Below are 16755 nucleotides of genomic sequence, written 5' to 3' on the forward strand. Positions count from 1 at the left end.
AGACTGACGAAACCGGAGAAGTGTGGCCCTGCAAGGGCTGACCCAATGGCTGCCCTGTTGCTGCATCCCACAGCCGGACAGTGGTGTCCGAAGAACCAGACACAATGCGAGTCCCATCCGGCGAGAACGAGACTGACGAAACCGGAGAAGTGTGGCCCTGCAAGGGCTGACCCAATGGCTGCCCTGTTGCTGCATCCCACAGCCGGACAGTGGTGTCCGAAGAACCAGACACAATGCGAGTCCCATCCGGCGAGAACGAGACTGACTCAACCGGAGAAGTGTGGCCCTGCAAGGGCTGACCCAATGGCTGCCCTGTTGCTGCATCCCACAGCCGGACAGTGGTGTCCGAAGAACCAGACACAATGCGAGTCCCATCCGGTGAGAACGAGACTGACAAAACCGGAGAAGTGTGGCCCTGCAAGGGCTGACCCAATGGCTGCCCTGTTGCTGCATCCCACAGCCAGACAGTGGTGTTCCAAGAACCAGACACAATGCGAGTCCCATCCGGCGAGAATGACACTGAAGTCACGCCACCGGTATGCCCTCTGATCACAGTTTGAACAGCTGTCCAGTTCAAGTCACGTCCAGATGTCAGACGAAGACTGCTCGGAAATCTTGCGGTACATTTCGTAGCTATGGTGGAATTGACGGGCGAGAATGGCAGCGCTGAAACATACAGATGCGGCGTGCTGTGCAAGATCATGCCGCCAAACATTTGGACAAATCTCTGCAAATCCAATGCACTCGACAAGACATCTTTATAACCAGAGTGACCCTGTGGTTGTGCGTCAGCACTTTACATGGCACGGCCCAGTAACCATGTGCTCACATTTAGCCATTGGGCAATGAGTGGACGCGCAGCAACCGCGCCGCTGAGGGCTTTGAGGAGGCCAAGGACTTCGATCCAGAACAGTAGCCGCTCGTTGTCAAAGAACGATCTTATTTCCATTGCGAGCTCCGCGTCGAAGTCCGTTGCTCGTACGTGCGTAGCCCAAAAGCGACAGGAATAGGATAGATGTGGGGGAATGCATGTTGCGATTCGTTCTCGCAGCTCAGTGTCTTCGGAATTAGGGAGGTATGAGGATGTTAAATCACAGATGTTGAAACGAAGGTCATGTTCCATCACTCGAAGTGACGCAAATGCAAGGTCGCGTTGATGCACCTTCGACACCTCGACAAAAAAGTCTCCGCTGGCTGATTTGTCTGTCAGGAAATCGTGGAAGGACGCATGAAGAGGCCGGATGGGGATGCATGAGTTGGTGGTGGTGCCGCTGAGGAGGGACCCCATATGTTGTACTATGTCCACGTTGTAGTGCTTGCTTTCGTCCGGAAAAAAGCCCCGCATGATATTGAGGGAATTGAAGGGGAGGGGCTCAGCCGTGCTGAGTATTTGTCCCATCACGGAATGAAACCCTGTTAATGCTTCTTCGTACTCCTGGTCATCGTCGTATTGATCCCTGCTCATGATGTCTCTCAAAATGAGCCGATACATGTTATACAACAAGTTTTTCCGCTTCCCAGCACCGCTGTTGACGACGGTATTGAAACGAGACATTGGGTTTACGGTGGGAAGGACTTTCTTGATATATTCGCAGGCTAGACGCGCCCATTCGAAAAGTCCCTCGGCTTTCGCAGCGAGGATTGTAAACTCTATGTCCCCAAATACCGAGTGCCCTTTCAGCTCGTTAGATACAAAAGCGCGGATATCACGTTTCGCGGTATCAGGTGAAATGTCGTCCATGGACAACCGTCGAATATGCTCGGCACCATGAAACTCCTCATCAATATCGCGGAGCGGGCGAGAGGTGACGAGAATCCGGAAGTTGGATGGAAGTTCGGTGATTTGGGGAAGACCCTGCTGCTCAAGTTTACCAGCAAGTATGTGGAGAAGGTCGCGCCGCGTCTCCACTCTGCCGCTCTCGTCCAGTGCTTCAATCACAATCAAGACTGGTCCCACACTCGACCCAGAGAACTTCTTGAGCGGTTCCATGAGAAGCTTGCGCCACTGCTGAATGATATCCGTCGTATTCTTGAGTGAAGTGGCATTTTTGACTGCATCCGCCAATGCTCGTTTCATCGCCGGATCACGGTCAGCGAGGTCGCGAGCGATGGTAGAAAAAACTTTTTGGTGACGATCATCGGCTTCGAGGTGCCGGTCGAAGCAGAAACATGAACCGAGCCCTCCCGTCTCATTGAACCAATTAGCGATTGTGTGCGCGATGGCTGATTTGCCCGTGCCTGCAGGGCCAGATAACCACAGTACACGCTGGGCAGCATCTCCACTGCTGTTGATCCATTCCGTAATCTGGGAGAGAATCTCCGTGCGCGTCCCTGGTAGGCATTGTTTCCTAGTATCTAGTCCTGCACCCTTTGCGTAAGCCATATCGCCGAGATCCACTGTTTCACCTGAAGGCGTGTGAGTGAATGCAGAGTCGGAAGCACGTCCGAATTCTTACCCGTGCATTGAACGAAGATGGCTACGTCCCGAAGGGTTTGGTCCCGAAATTGTTGCATAAGCTCATCTAAAGCGGCGCTGTACCGAGTAATCATATCATCCGTTTCAGAGACGATGTTTTTCCCGAGTCTCTTCCCTATGGTAATGGTATAAGATTCACAACGTGCGAAGTGCAATAGGTCGACTACTCACAATAGCTCTTTGTCTCAGAGTAATCCCTGATGAAACGCGCGCACTCCTGAGTCTGCTGAGCGATCCGTCCGACGATAGTGTGCATGGATGAAATCTGCCCAAGAGTGTCCTCTTGAGTCATGAAGCCGTACACTTCATCTAGTTTCGTGAGAAGACGAAGTACCGATTGGTCGCGATCTGCTTGAGCGAGAATAATCTGTACATAATCGATAGCTGTTGAGTAGGAGATAAAAATCAGGGCGAAAACACGTACTTTGGACGCAGAAGATAGCGCACAAAGAGCCATCTTAGCATATGGATGTACCTGCGCAACAGGATTAGTTCCGTTTTAATCATCAGAAATCGCTCTTACATCCGCAATTTTCCCGATAACAGTGTCGAAAATCCTGAGGGGTTGGAGATATGTTGTCTGAAAATCGTCTGCGGCAGCGAGACCTGCTGGGGCATTGTTGGCGGTGGACACCGCAGAAGTGGCACGTTCCCCGAGTAGTTTCATGCCTTCCGCAGCATCGCGGGCATCCCTAAGTTCATCATCAACCGATTTGGGACCAGCACCTTCCTGCACGGCAGGAGCGGTAGCCTGAACCTGTGCGACCACAGGAATTGATTGTCCAAGATCGTTGGACGAAGGTACCTGCGAAGCAGGTTCTGCGGACGGTACTTGATCAATGCGGACACTGGGATTCTCAGACGTGGTGGGATGGGTGTTGTCAGAAGGATGCAGAAGTAACGGATCCTTAGGGTAGGTACCTCAGATAAGCGAGAGACTGTAACAATGGTTTGAGCACTCACCCTGACATTGTGATCCGATGAAGGACCTTCATGATCGACGTTCTGGGAAACAGAGAGGCGGCTGCGGGAACGGTTGAAGGTATTCTGCACAGGATCAGAACTTATTCCAGCAAAGCATTCACGGCGACCTACAGAAATCCTGTCCGACAATTTCCCCAGGCCGTTCTCCAGGGCCTGACGGGCTCTGCCACGGCGTTTGCTCTGGATGAAGAACGCATCAGAGGCAGATGTTCATGAGGGCTCATCCGACCAGATGATTACACGAGGCTACGCACTGAGCTTTTACCAGCGGTTGCTTCGCGGGATCTGGAGGCTTCTTGAGGTTCTGACCTATATTCTTCACTCATTACGAGGAGTCAAATCGTATTTGTATTAGTGTGAGCGAAGTGGGGTGCAAGGCTTGAGTAGTACTTGTGAGAAGGGATTGAACGGATGAATACCCTTGATTCAGACCACAGGCCTGACCAACACGTTGGCTAGGCGCTAATCATCCGGCCATTGGAATTCCAAGAAGCCGAAGGAAATGAGGAGATGCGGCTGCTCAGACTTATCTTGCATCATGTATGCATGCACCATGGTTTGATCAACCTAGTACTTGGCCGCTGGCACTTCTGAAGTTCTGAGTCCTCAATTGCAATAGTCTGAAAAATTGACGGTCCTTTTGGTGGGGTTTGCAGTCCTGGATGTACAGTCCTGAGATGGGCGAAAAGATATATTCATGAAGTATCTAGACTCAATAAAATGTGTCCCGGAGGTCAGGATGAGCACGAGAAAATGCCTGAGAATGTATGGCAAGTGCCGGCGAGGCGAGCATGCTGCCAGGACGGTTGCCGCGAATTTGTGGCTGCTGGCATTGGGAACCCGAGCGGAGTTGGGACCGTCAATTTCTCGACCCGAAGCTGCAGCTGTCAGAATTTCGCGGAGAACCGCACGCTTTGTGCGCGTGGGATCACCACGTTTCGAATCCCGCTCGGCAACGCTTACCAGGACTCCGCACGGTGGCGAAACGTCGTGCAAGCTCTCTGCTGCGCGATCGCACCGCAGGAGACGCTTCGGAAGCTCAGCGAAACTACATTTTCGACCGCTCTACCTACGCCGACCGTCCCCAGAATTTTCCGTCCACAGCTCGTCGCAGACGCGACTCCTCCGCTTTTGGCAACGCTTAGGTAATTCAGTGCTGGACCGTCAATTTGCTCGTGATCAGCTCTGCTTCGCAGGCCTAGGATGGCGTTTCCTGTCATCATCCATGTGGTCAATCCTACTTAGTTCTTTATCCAAATAACTGATACTGCAAGCTCGAGGAGACTGAGAGCATTTGGAGAAAATAACATAAACTCTGTAGGACCGTGAATAACTCTCTTTGCAGGTCTTGGACTTGTCTTGGACGGAATTATATAACGACCCACGGGTCATATGTTTCACCCGTTCGTGCCTCCTCATGATGTCGACGGGTGCCTCAGCCGTGCTGCGACAGACCTATTCACAATCCAACGCGTTGGCAAACGCAGAAGAACAACCACAGGTTCTCGTCTGAGACATGCTACGCCTGCCGACAGCTCACCTGTGGTCACGATTCGGGTTCTAGCCCGGAGTTTGGTTTGCAATCACTACATGGACGTCATCGTCAACAGGTTTCACCGTCACCGCGCATATCTCTGTCAGCCGCCATTCTGAAAAGTATAAAAACCCGTCCTTACCTTTAGGATCCTCACCCACATCTCTTCCCGCTTTTTATCTATCACATATTCACTCTAACACTCCATTTAACGACATTCACGACCCTTTCTATATATCCTTACAATGCGATTTCTATCCCTCTCTATCACCTTTGTCGTATTCACATTTGCTCTGCTGCTTTCCGGGAGCGTCCATGGCTTACCCGTCAGTGTCTCCAATCCAAATGCCCCACCGCGTCATGGTCAGCTCCCTCCTGCACATCATCTACGAATTTTCACTAACTTTTTTTTTCTACGCATGTAGCGGAGGTGCATGGGCGTGGCGTCGACCTCCTCTCTTCTCTGCTTGGTATCCTGCAGTCCATTCTTGGCTCACTCAATCTACCAGTTGCATCAGCGCAAGAAGCACAGACCATTATCCATGCGGCCGCTGCCTTGCCCCCTAGCTTGCCTATTAGCCTTCCCATCTCATTACCTATTAGCCTCCCCATCTCATTACCTATTAGCCTTCCCATCACCCCGCCGACCGCTGACTTGCCCATCCCCCTGTCAACCCTTACGGCGGGCCTTCCACGGGGCGCAGTAGATGTAGTCGGCGGCGACACGTCTTACTCCTCCTCGTTGACTGTTCAGACTGCCTCCCCCTCTAAGGCGTCATCCCCTCCTTCTAATGCGTCAGCCTCCCCTTCTCAGGCGTCAACCGCCGCCGCCTCTGCATTGGCTGCTCATCAGCAGGCTGATGTGCACCCGGGTCGTGGGCACCACAATCACCGTCGCCAGACACCTCCAGCATCTGCACCATCGTCTTCAGGCTCCGCGGGTACTCCATCTGCCAACTCTTCAGGCTCAGTACGTGCCTCATCTACCAGCGCCTCAGGCAAGCCTGCTCTTGCTATGGTGACAGGCTCCGTTTCCCCCCTTGCGGTTGCTTCTACGGTGACAAGCGCCATTGCTAGCAAGATTCATTCTCTCCCAGTATCGTTGCCCATCCCATCCCTACCCATCTCCGTTCCGCTTCTCGTCGCATCTGGCACGCCCGCGGCAACCATGGGCACGAGGACCCGCAGGAACACCCACCACAGGCATTAGAACGCCTTCCATACTGCTACATAGCTGGCCTCCGCTGAAGAGACTTCGTCACGTTGAGCGCATTGTGGGTCCGCTCCGTGTCGAAATAGTTTACCTCGTGTTGTTGTAGTGCCGCTATGTTAATTTGGTTGAGCCTCGTGTCTATTAATGATTTGCGCTCGCATCTGCATTTGGAATTGAATCTTTGTGCGAACCACAGAAATATTTCTGATCGGAATTATTAGTACGACAATGAAACTATTAGTATGATAGTTATTATTGAAGCTTCAAGTCAACTGTGTCTTGCCCAACGGACTGGGAGGTAGTATCACAAACCATTCAATCTCGTTAGTACCAGTACTTGCGTCCTTCCCCAAGCGGTATTCCAGCCATAATGAATGTGTATATTGCCAATAACTGACTAATAAAGAACGAAGAGTAGTGCGCTATGCCATATAATACAAAGTGAATGTGTGGGGGAATGCGCTATGCCATAGAGTACAAAGTGAACGTGTGTAGTTCGTGGAAAAGCGAAATAGTATCACTATACATCGATGAGTGCCCAGCATACATCAAAACATAAAGCAGATAATTAATATCGCAAGTGAAATATGAACGAACGCCATATCCCGTCGTTGACGGGGGGCAGAAGGAGAAAGATGCTAATTCTGAAGGAGTTCTTGGGATATAAGAGCGTCATAGTACTGCATGAATTCGGCCACCTGATCAGGGGACGCGCCTGCCCAGAGGGGGTCCGTAAGAACGTCCATTTCCTGCGACGACGGAACCTCATTTGCTTGAGGCGGTAATTGCACATTCTCTAGCTCCGTCAATGCCCACCCCGTGAACAGGGCTGTCACAACAGGGTCTACGCTTTCAACAGGGGCGGACAGTAAGGGATCCGCGGGAGTGGTCGTTTCCTGCGATTTCGTAACCTGGGGCGAGATGTGCACGTACTCTGCGACGTTGGACGTCATCGAGCCACTGGACATTGACACGTCGGCTGCAGGAGCATGGAAGGTGAAAGGAGCGGTGGGGAATGCCGCAGGCGAAGCAGAAGCGGAACTCGTCGAGCCTTGACTAGGGATTGAGGAGGATGGCCGTTTGCACATCTTGCGTTTCTTGCCACAGGGAGAATCTTTCCAGTGCCTCTCCAGAGCATCTATCCTGCTATACCTGATCACAACTATTATAAAACGCGCTTGTTTGAGAGTGGAAATACGCACGGGTGGCCACAACCGCAGATAAATTCTCCTTCTGTGAGGCCTCGATGTTTTAACGTCTGGATGTGCTTGCCATAGCTCGTAGAATTCATTTTTTCATCACACCTCAAGCATTTGATGACCCGGCGACCATTCTCGTCTGGCAGTTGCACCTGTCCCAAAACTAAGAATTCTACCTTACATGATGCAAAGGAAACTCACAAATTCCGGGTCATTCGATATCTTTTTTGGAAGCTTGCTTTTCTTGCTTGCTTTGTCGTCCCCAAGATCTTCCGCGACACGCTTTTGACCGGCCGACACCGAAGATGCAGGTGCTTGAGGCAGAGAGTAGGAAGCAGAGGTCATTGTGAGTTCGGCACCGTTAGGCTGCGCGAGGTAGGGCTGTTGGGATATGGGCGGAGGCATGTTTTGCTGGTGAAACGCCTGGACCTGGTAAGCGGGCGGAACCCCGGCAAAGCCTCCTGAGGGCAATGGAGGTTGATAGTACTGAACAGGCGCGGTGGCATGTTCTTGGGGCAGCGAAACTGCCGGATGTAACGCTCCATTAACAAAAGACTGAATGGATGTGGAACGCTCGATGTCGACTAGCTGGGGAGAATAAGGATAAGTTTGTGAAGGGAGCGAAGGCGCATTCCCAGCACCCACGCCCGAGGACGACGCGACTGGGGCATATGGGGGAGCAGCGGCAGGCACCATGTTAGGCGGAAAGCTGTAGGGGTCGTTCCCTTGCGCTGTGGCATTGCCGGGTGGCGGAAGGTAGTGTTGAGACGGATAGGGAAGGTAGTGCTGAGGAGCATATGCCGGCTGGGACCAGGGCATACCCATATACATTCCAGGATTCGGATTAAGTTCGTTAGTGTTTCCTTGGGGCAGGGCAGCACTGTGAGCAGCGTGCGATGAGGAAGGATGCGAAGGGGTGTGTGCGTGGTCCATTCTAGAGGTAAAATGTAGGTATAGTTAGGAAACGTAGGTGTTGAAGATGAGGATAGACGTACCTGATCCAGCAGGTATTCACTCGATAGTTGAAGTGCGGACGCGTTCGCAGTGGCAGATAGAGGTGGAGGCTAGTGGGTATGAGAGAGAGGATCAAGGCCACCAGAGCATATTTATATGTGGGTCGACGACCGCTTTGAAAGTACCCCCGCGCTGCTTGTACTGAGTGGACATTCCTTTCATGGAAGATTTACTGTGGACCACCATTATTCACCAAAACGGACGGTGGTCTTTTGCTCGACCCGTTGTGTTGTGCGTCCACCGTTCGCGATACAAAGACGAGAAGCCCACTGTGGATTTTGTGCCCCATCAGGGGCTAACAATTGTCCGATGGGGAACTCCAGAGTATATTGTCTGGCTCAGCGAGGGTTTGAATAATCGTAATCCCCTTCATGAGCGACGAGATCTATTAGATCTCCGTAATTTATTGAGGTGCTTTGAGAGGTGCTTTGAGGAACAGCCTACTTGGTAAATTGGTCTACAACTTTAAAACAAAGACACTTACACGAAGTGCAGTGGACGGTTCAAGTCCAGGCAAAGCAACTGAGAGATTTGGATGTACAAACGTGATATCACCTTGAGCATTTAAATTATTTTTTCTGGCTTCGTGCTTGATACGCTGTAGCATCCTATCATGGAACTCGACTCATCCAACGACGACACAGAAGAGACCATTACTTTCCTGTTTCCAACCGCACAAATTAAAGGGGTTCGCCATCTTCCAAACATAGTCGATTTATGGAAATGTATGCCTTTGCCACCCTACTAGGAGCTTACACCTGATCTCATTTTTAGTGCCCGTATATGCGGTCACGAAGAGTGGCAAGAGGATACCAATTGCGAGGGATAATTTTTCTGGTCCGGAAGAACGGAAGATATAGTCAACGGTAAGGGAAACTTAGAGCAAAAGATCGCTTATCGACATTATCAACTCCGGACAGCGTTGAAGAACCTCTTTATAGTGGTCTTGGGCATTGTATTGCACTGCTCGTAACAAGGTACAGAAGGGCATCCGCACACCCTGACGCGGCCTGAGCCCAGAGGTCTGGAGCGACAGCATACACAGGACATGGGTTAGTGAGCAAATGAACTTTGAGCACACGGAGCCATGTTTGATATCCGCATCGAGTGCATTGGTATTTTTCGATGTGCGGCCAAACATCGACGAGAATTTCCGCCCACGTTCGTGGTGAGACGGAATAAGGAAGCGAACAGAGAATAATATCACCACGTCAGAACAAAATTGAAACCGATGGGATACGAAATCCAGAAAATGTGTGCAGTTCGACCTTCGAAGTCTCGTACCAATATTCCAACCATCGGTAAGGACCGGCTATGATATACTTCTGGCATTCCTATTCTTCCCCTCCGCGTCCGTCTGCCTTCTGGTGCGTAGCGCACATGAAATATCCATATCAAAAGGGCACGCCGCCAGGCGCGTATGACAAGCTGTCTGTTAGATAGTTCGGGTGTGGTGACGGCGGCGTAGAATTTTGATACTTATTAGAAGGTCGTCATCGAACGGGTGCTGCGTGCTATAATGTTAATTACGATTATCTTCCTGGAGAGCATGGAGGAGGGATAAAACTGTTTGAGCTCCGACAGGTCACTTAAAGCTATTGCATCCATGATCCGATGCTATTGTTTGAATGACTCAAAAGTCTCAAACGTCCGCTGGCAGTACTCGCATTGAAATAGCGTGTAGTGCCGCTGTGTCTTACTGGAAGTGCACATGATTTGTGCTTGCGTCTGCATCTGCACCTTGAAGAATCTGTTCTAAAATCTTGCGGGGCTTTATGTAAATACTTCTAATGGAGTCAATCGAGCACATTGGTATCTTGCAAAGTACGGCCAAACGTGGAGGAGGCAATATTTACACCCACGATCGTTCGTGGTTCAACATGGAGACGGAATTAAGGAGCGAACGGGGGAAACAAATCAAGGCATATCACCACGTCGGGATAGCATATAGAGGTCAATGGAGCGTGGAATCACGATGTATGCGGTTCAAAGGTTCGTACCAATTTCCAACCATGGGTCAAGACCGGATATTATATATCACCATGATCTATTCTTCTCCTCCACTTTGCGGCGCGTGGTGTACATGTCAAATTTGATGAGATACGGGGCGCGCCGCCCGTTGCGTATGGCAGGCTGCCTCACCCTCTGGAGGCAAACTCGTATGAACCTGCATATGATTTCAGGTATAGGTGACGGTAGGTGTAGACAATATTTTTGAATATGAGTATTGGACAGTCATCATCGAATGGAGGAAGGAGGAAAAGTGTTTGAGTTTGTTGACCTCCGTCAGGTTTTACATCCCTCGGATGCTCTTGTTCACATGCACTGGGACTTTGAACGCAAGTCACATTTTTTTCCTGACACACAGAAGACCATTCAAGCTTCAAGAGCCGCATTGACTCCAGTGAGCTTTTAATTCAGAGTAAGAGGCCTTCAATTTTTAGCTCATATATTGTGATTCTACCATAGAAATCTGAACTCTCCTCGAAGACGAGCTTCATGCTTTGAATCCCCTTCCCTTGTAATCTGTCTCCATGGGTTATCAACTCGAAAATTTGCCGTCTGTTCACATCCTCGGGATGGATATATGTCCATGTCTGCCATTCGGGCCTATCTGATGCCGCGGAGACATCGATTCTACATTTAGTTCCGACAAATCCGCCCTGGAAGATGATGGTGACGCGCTTGGGTATCGCTGGCTTTTCGAACGTTAGATGGATATATTGCCCAGGACCCTACCAATATCCGAGGTCAATGAGGTCCCAGAACGAGGAAACATCGTTGTACCTGTCGTGATGTCCAGCACGTTTCTGGGTTATTGTCCGTGAGGTGTTTCTTCCCCGTGGATTTCTCCAACGTGGAACCGACTCTGGTAGCCAAATTGTGAGGACCAAATTTTTCCCCCGCGAAATAATCACTGACTTGACATCCTGTGGATTAGTTGATATCAACGATACATAACTAGTACTGTTATCCATCGTTGCTCTTCATGAGCGTGCTGTAGGACTCCGACCCATCCTAAGCCGATAGAACTAGCAAGTTTTTCTCACGCACAGGAAGATATCAAATATCTATAATATCAGTCGACTCACCCTTCAGCGCCTTCCATCTTTTCAATGGCTGCGACATCGACATCGATACCCTCTTGGCTTTTTAGAGCATTAGAAAATGATTCACAGTTTATATCCGAAACTGTTTGCTCCGCGTTGTCTAATCGTGAATATGCTCGCGATCACATGCGAACTCAATCTCTCACAGAACCACCTTCTACGTCACTTCTTGCGCGCGGGCAGCACGCATTGACCTCCGCGCTTGGAAAGATCGACCCCATCACACACTACTCTATCGTAATAGGTCGTCATCCAGACAATAGAGTCGCCAATCGGTACTCCAACATTGAACCATATGATCGGACACGCGTTGTAGTGGGCGATCTGAAAGGCAGTCACTGCAGCATCGGAGCCGAGGGTAGCAAGGGAAGGTATTTCAATGCAAGCTGGGTGCGAGAGTTGTATGGCGGGAAGTTATGGATTGCTACCCAGGCACCCCTTCTGCGCACGTCGCATGTATTCCTCAGTGCCATCTTACAACCAATTTCTGCTCCTCCAGCATCTCTCAATTCTCCCCGTATGCATTCTCCCAGTCGCGTGCGGACTATCGTTCAGCTCACCCTAAATATGGAGAGAGGACGACAGAAAGCTCATACCTACTTTCCCTCCACCCCTGGCCAATCAATGCTGTCGAACCCGGATCCTACAAGCGATGCGCCTGTGCTGCAGGTGACGCTACTAGAGAGCAAGCGAATTGATGAAGCCTGCTGTGTGCAGAGCAAGGTTTCCATCGTTCCTGTCACTTCGACAAATCCACAGGATGCTGTGGTGTTTACACATCTGCTGTATGCTGCATGGCCAGACCATGGGGTTCCTGAGGATGAGGATCGAGCTAGCCTTCTTGCTTTCGTTCGTCTTGTGGATCGTGTTAACAAGGATACCTCTTCACTTCCTCCATCCACAAACCCAGATCCAGATCCTCCTATCATGGTCAACTGCTCTGCCGGCATCGGGCGGACGGGATCATTCATCGCGATGTCATCATTGCTACGCGCATACCATCTTCTGAGTGTCAATCCGCCCTTCAATACCCTCGCACCTCCTCCTCCTGTGTCCTCTTTGCCTATCTCTCCGCTGGGTCCCCTACCAAAGGAGGTTCAGGAAGACCTTATAGCACAAGAGATCGACAGCTTACGAGAGCAAAGACCTGGGATGGTCCAGAGGAATGAACAAATCCATCTCATCTACGAAATCCTAAACCAAGCGTTTGAAGTTAGAAGTGCTACCTGATTTTGCTCTCGTACAGTATATAACCTTGAATATGACGTCTGCCACTACACGGCAGTTCCTTGCAAGTGCACATCGCACTACTTACTTAACATCATGCATATGATCCATCAGTTACGTCGTACATAATAGTCTACAACTGTATTTATGTAATGTAAATACGTATATCGGCTTGCTTCAATCTTTCTGACTTGTTTTTGACTCAAATTTGTTGACCGCATGGCCACGGTGTTCCGCGTGAAGTATTATTGTCTTCACATTCATCTCATGACCAAGATGCATTGCAAGACGCTGACTAACTCTTATCTACAGTACATCGCATCCTCCCAAGCTATCCTCCCAATTGCATGATAAGTCTCACTCGCCGACTCTCCACTCTCGCCCGCCAGTTTTCTACTGCAACTTCCAGGATGTCCTATCCGTCAGCTATCCAAGCTATCACGATCTCAAAGACGGGTGGACCCGAGGTCATTGAGAAACGCGAAATCCCATTCCCAAAAGTAGCTCCCAGTCATTTGGTCGTAAAGGTACAATCGTTACCAAGACTCTGCGACTGTTAACGTTTAATGATTAATCTGTGTTGCGAGTAGGTCCAATATCTTGGTGTCAATTTCATCGACACCTATTACAGGCAAGTGCCCAAACGTCTCAAGTGTCCCGAGGAACGTGCTCAAGTGTGTGACAGAGAAGGGGTATATTCACCCTCTGAATTCCCATTCGTGATTGGGAAGGAAACCGGCGGCGTCGTTGTCGGACTGCCTACGGATGAGTCCGTCTTGAACGACCCGGACTACAAGAAACGTGGGTACAAAGAAGGTTCCCGGGTCGCAGTTGTATGGTGTCCAGTCAATACACTTCCATGTAGTTACTCACCGGTATACAGGATTATCTGAGCACGCATGCGGAATATATTTCTGTGCCTTGGAAAACGGTATACGTGATCCCCGAGTCGGTATCAACATTGACGGCCGTCTCAGCCCTGGTCCAAGGATTGACGGCTATTTCCTTCATGGAAGAAGCATACAACGTACAGAAGGGTGACATCATCCTCATTCACACCGTGGCAGGTGGTCTCGGACTACTCATGACGCAGCTCGCTAAGTCACGAGGAGCGACCGTCATAGGAACGACCTCAACACCAGAAAAGGCTGCCCTTGCGAAGGCTAACGGGGCGGACTATGTGATCTTGTATAAGAGCGAGGATACCGTTGCCCGTGTACTGGAACTTACAAATGGGGAGGGCGTCCATGCCATCTTCGATGGTGTGGGTAAAGACACGTAAGGGTCGAACCTACGGCTTTCTCTTTTTTTTTTCTAACTTGAATCGAACTTTGATGTAGGTTTGAGTCCGACTTTTTAATGATCAGGCGGAAGGGCACCCTTGTTTCAGTGGGTAATGCGTCGGGAGCCGTTCCACCATTCCCTCCCATAAAGCTCGTTCAAAAGAACTTGAAGCTTCTTCGGCCTACGTGCGTCCAATAACTTTGCATCAGTCAATTTATGTGCTCATGCTCAGGTATTATAGCATGAACAACTACACATTTACCCCAGCAGAAGTACTCTACTACGGAAATGCCTTGTTCTCCCTTCTCGCCAACGGCATCTTAAAGACACAGGTCTTCAAGGAATATCCATTCACTGCGGAGGGGGTAAAACAGGCGCAAATCGACCTGACCAGTGGAAAAACTACAGGAAAACTTGTGGTTAAAGTCAGTGATTGACGGAATGTTTACGTCACCAAGACCGAAGCTACCCCAGTACTTAAACCCACTTGTATCATTATGGTGTATTGAAGGAGTGTATTTTGTTCCAGTGACAGATATGTATTGCCCACGCACGAAGACCCGCTGTTTTCGGCGATAGCAATAAACAACACATTGCAGAGTTTGCAAAATCTGATAAGCCCGACGAAAATTCACGAAATTGCCGCCTGCTTTATTTACCCAACATTTATAGCACGCACTACCCAGATCCATCACCAGAGGCCTTTGAGTTCAAACAATGAGGCCGGAGGCCTGGTTCAAATGACACGCAAAATTGTAGTTTGCGCAAGTTGTGCGCTGACACCGACGGTCAGTATTCAATATTCAATGTTCAAGTGTCGCGACGACTGTGTCAGTGCGGACACTGCGGAGACTAGGAAAGTGTTGTACATAGTTTGTATAACCTCCTCATGTCTGCACTTTCTGCTGCACTCTAGTCCTAGGAAAGTCTATCTGCATCGACGAACTCCTAAATCAAGCGTTTGAAATCAGAAGTGCTGCTTGATCATGCTCTCGTACAGCACATAGCCTTGAATATGTCACTCTGAGTACGTGGCAGTTCCTTGGAAGTACACATCGCACTACTTACTTAGGAATCTAGGTTCATGCACATGATCCATCAGCACCGACAACCCTTATCTAGTACCCAGAGGAACTGGATTTTGTATCACATCCTCCCAAGTGCATGATAATTGTCACTCACCGACTCTCCACTCTCGCTCGCCAGTTCTCAACTGCAACTTTAGGATGTCCTATCCGTCAACAGTCCAAGCCATCGCGATCTCAAAGACGGGTGGACCCGAGGTCATTGAGAAACGCGAAATCCCTTTCCCAAAAGTAGCCCCCAATCATTTGGTCGTAAAGGTGCAATCGTTACCAAGACTCTGCGACTGTTAATGTTTACTCAATCCGTGCTGCGAGTAGGTCCAATATCTTGGTGTCAATTTCATCGACACCTATTACAGGCAAGTGTCCAAACGTCTCAAGTGTCCCGAGGAACGTGCTCAAGTGTGTGACAGAGAAGGGGTATATTCACCCTCTGAATTCCCATTCGTGATTGGGAGGGAAACCGGCGGCATAGTTGTTGGACTGCCTACGGACGAGTTCGTCTTGAACAACCCGGACTACAAGAAACGTGGGTACAAAGAAGGTTCCCGGGTCGCAGTTGTATGGTGTTCAGTCGATACACTTCCATGTAGTGACTCACCGGTATACAGGATCATCTGAGCACGCATGCAGAATATATTTCTGTACCTTGGGAAACGGTATACGTGATCCCCGAGTCGGTATCAACATTGACGGCCGTCTCAGCCCTCGAGCAAGGATTGACGGCTATTTCCTTCATGGAAGAAGCATACAACGTACAGAAGGATGACATCATCCTCATTCACACCGTGGCAGGTGGTCTTGGACTACTCATGACGCAGCTCGCTAAGTCGCGAGGAGCGACCGTCATAGGAACGACCTCAACACCAGAAAAGGCTGCCCTTGCGAAGGCTAACGGGGCGGACCACGTTATCTTGTATAAGAGTGAGGACACGGTTTCTCGTGTACTGGAACTTACAAATGGGGAGGGCGTCCATGCAATCTTTGATGGTGTGGGTAAAGACACGTAAAGATCGCTGTTTTATATTATTTTCAACTGGAATTGAGCTTTGATGCAGGTTCGAGTCCGACTTTCTAATGGTCAGGCGGAAAGGCACCCTTGTTTCAGTGGGTAATGCTTCGGGAGCCGTTCCACCATTCCCACCCATAAAGCTCGCGCAAAAGAATTTGAAACTTCTTCGGCCTAGGTGCGCCCAACGATTTTGCATCAATCGATCTATAGTATGCTCACGCTCAGGTATTACAGCATGGCCAACTACATAGTTACCCTAGCAGAAGTGCTCTACTACGGAAATACGCTGTTCTCCCTTCTCGCTAACGGCACCTTAAAGACACAGGTTTTCAAGGAATATCCATTTACTGCAGAGGGGGTACAACAGGCGCAGATCGACCTGACCGGTGGAAAAACTACAGGGAAACTCGTAGTCAAAGTCAGCGATTGACGGTATATTTTACGTGTATCAAGACAGTTATCGCAGTGTAGCCTGCTTGTATCATTATGATGTATAAGTATTGAAGGAGTAGATTTTGCTCAACAGATATGATATTGCCCACACACGAAAACCCGCTGGTTTAGGCGATAGCAATAAACCATTGCAGGATTTGCGGTAAATCTAATAAACTGACGAA

At 49.8% G+C, this 16755-nt stretch overlaps 6 protein-coding genes across 6 annotated transcripts; 4 read left to right on the forward strand and 2 right to left on the reverse strand.

Annotated features, from left to right (window-relative positions):
• Nucleotides 1-5059: 5059 nt before the first annotated feature.
• On the forward strand, nucleotides 5060-6538 carry EDB91DRAFT_293804 (uncharacterized protein). The gene is made up of 2 exons (XM_041326743.1): nucleotides 5060-5357; nucleotides 5420-6538. The coding sequence occupies exons 1-2, from the start codon at nucleotides 5240-5242 to the stop codon at nucleotides 6202-6204; spliced, it is 903 nt and encodes a 300-aa protein (XP_041178145.1). The 5' UTR covers nucleotides 5060-5239; the 3' UTR covers nucleotides 6205-6538.
• Nucleotides 6539-6568: 30 nt separating this feature from the next.
• EDB91DRAFT_1336000 (uncharacterized protein) lies at nucleotides 6569-8339 on the reverse strand (the record flags this gene model as incomplete). Its single annotated transcript, XM_041325520.1, has 3 exons — nucleotides 6569-7359; nucleotides 7410-7558; nucleotides 7608-8339. 3 exons carry the CDS (start codon nucleotides 8337-8339, stop codon nucleotides 6846-6848), a joined length of 1395 nt encoding a protein of 464 aa, XP_041178146.1. The 3' UTR covers nucleotides 6569-6845.
• A 2377-nt stretch (nucleotides 8340-10716) lies between these two features.
• EDB91DRAFT_1127642 (galactose-binding domain-like protein) lies at nucleotides 10717-11523 on the reverse strand. The gene is made up of 3 exons (XM_041318498.1): nucleotides 11343-11523; nucleotides 11208-11289; nucleotides 10717-11155 (listed from the first exon to the last, which is right to left on the reverse strand). The coding sequence occupies exons 1-3, from the start codon at nucleotides 11396-11398 to the stop codon at nucleotides 10838-10840; spliced, it is 456 nt and encodes a 151-aa protein (XP_041178147.1). The 5' UTR covers nucleotides 11399-11523; the 3' UTR covers nucleotides 10717-10837.
• Nucleotides 11524-12964, forward strand: EDB91DRAFT_1127644 (protein-tyrosine phosphatase-like protein). The gene has a single exon (XM_041318499.1). The coding sequence runs from the start codon at nucleotides 11537-11539 to the stop codon at nucleotides 12758-12760; it is 1224 nt and encodes a 407-aa protein (XP_041178148.1). The 5' UTR covers nucleotides 11524-11536; the 3' UTR covers nucleotides 12761-12964.
• Nucleotides 12898-14648, forward strand: EDB91DRAFT_293886 (uncharacterized protein). The gene is made up of 7 exons (XM_041326744.1): nucleotides 12898-12999; nucleotides 13070-13284; nucleotides 13348-13388; nucleotides 13443-13590; nucleotides 13641-14035; nucleotides 14098-14226; nucleotides 14283-14648. Exons 2-7 carry the CDS (start codon nucleotides 13105-13107, stop codon nucleotides 14476-14478), a joined length of 1089 nt encoding a protein of 362 aa, XP_041178149.1. The 5' UTR covers nucleotides 12898-12999; nucleotides 13070-13104; the 3' UTR covers nucleotides 14479-14648.
• Nucleotides 14649-15267: 619 nt separating this feature from the next.
• EDB91DRAFT_1278398 (uncharacterized protein) lies at nucleotides 15268-16724 on the forward strand (the record flags this gene model as incomplete). Its single annotated transcript, XM_041324693.1, has 5 exons — nucleotides 15268-15384; nucleotides 15445-15687; nucleotides 15738-16132; nucleotides 16185-16313; nucleotides 16364-16724. 5 exons carry the CDS (start codon nucleotides 15268-15270, stop codon nucleotides 16566-16568), a joined length of 1089 nt encoding a protein of 362 aa, XP_041178150.1. The 3' UTR covers nucleotides 16569-16724.
• Nucleotides 16725-16755: the final 31 nt, after the last annotated feature.

Source organism: Suillus paluster (assembly GCF_016628075.1).
Source record: "Suillus paluster strain FC165 chromosome Unknown EDB91scaffold_20, whole genome shotgun sequence".
Taxonomy (NCBI): domain Eukaryota; kingdom Fungi; phylum Basidiomycota; class Agaricomycetes; order Boletales; family Suillaceae; genus Suillus; species Suillus paluster.

Excerpts from the sequence above, each read along its gene's own strand:
- EDB91DRAFT_293804 (XM_041326743.1), top strand. The coding sequence starts at position 5,240 with ATGCGATTTCTATCCCTCTCTATCACCTTTGTCGTATTCACATTTGCT. Across the intron at positions 5,358-5,419 it reads AAATGCCCCACCGCGTCATG|CGGAGGTGCATGGGCGTGGC; the intron begins GTCAGCTCCCTC and ends CTACGCATGTAG.
- EDB91DRAFT_293886 (XM_041326744.1), top strand. The coding sequence starts at position 13,105 with ATGATAAGTCTCACTCGCCGACTCTCCACTCTCGCCCGCCAGTTTTCT. Across the intron at positions 13,285-13,347 it reads CCAGTCATTTGGTCGTAAAG|GTCCAATATCTTGGTGTCAA; the intron begins GTACAATCGTTA and ends TGTTGCGAGTAG. Across the intron at positions 14,036-14,097 it reads GATGGTGTGGGTAAAGACAC|GTTTGAGTCCGACTTTTTAA; the intron begins GTAAGGGTCGAA and ends ACTTTGATGTAG.
- EDB91DRAFT_1127642 (XM_041318498.1), bottom strand. The coding sequence starts at position 11,398 with ATGGATAACAGTACTAGTTATGTATCGTTGATATCAACTAATCCACAG. Across the intron at positions 11,290-11,342 it reads ACTAATCCACAGGATGTCAA|AGTCGGTTCCACGTTGGAGA; the intron begins GTCAGTGATTAT and ends TTTGGCTACCAG. Across the intron at positions 11,156-11,207 it reads CGTGCTGGACATCACGACAG|GGTCCTGGGCAATATATCCA; the intron begins GTACAACGATGT and ends GGATATTGGTAG.
- EDB91DRAFT_1127644 (XM_041318499.1), top strand. The coding sequence starts at position 11,537 with ATGGCTGCGACATCGACATCGATACCCTCTTGGCTTTTTAGAGCATTA.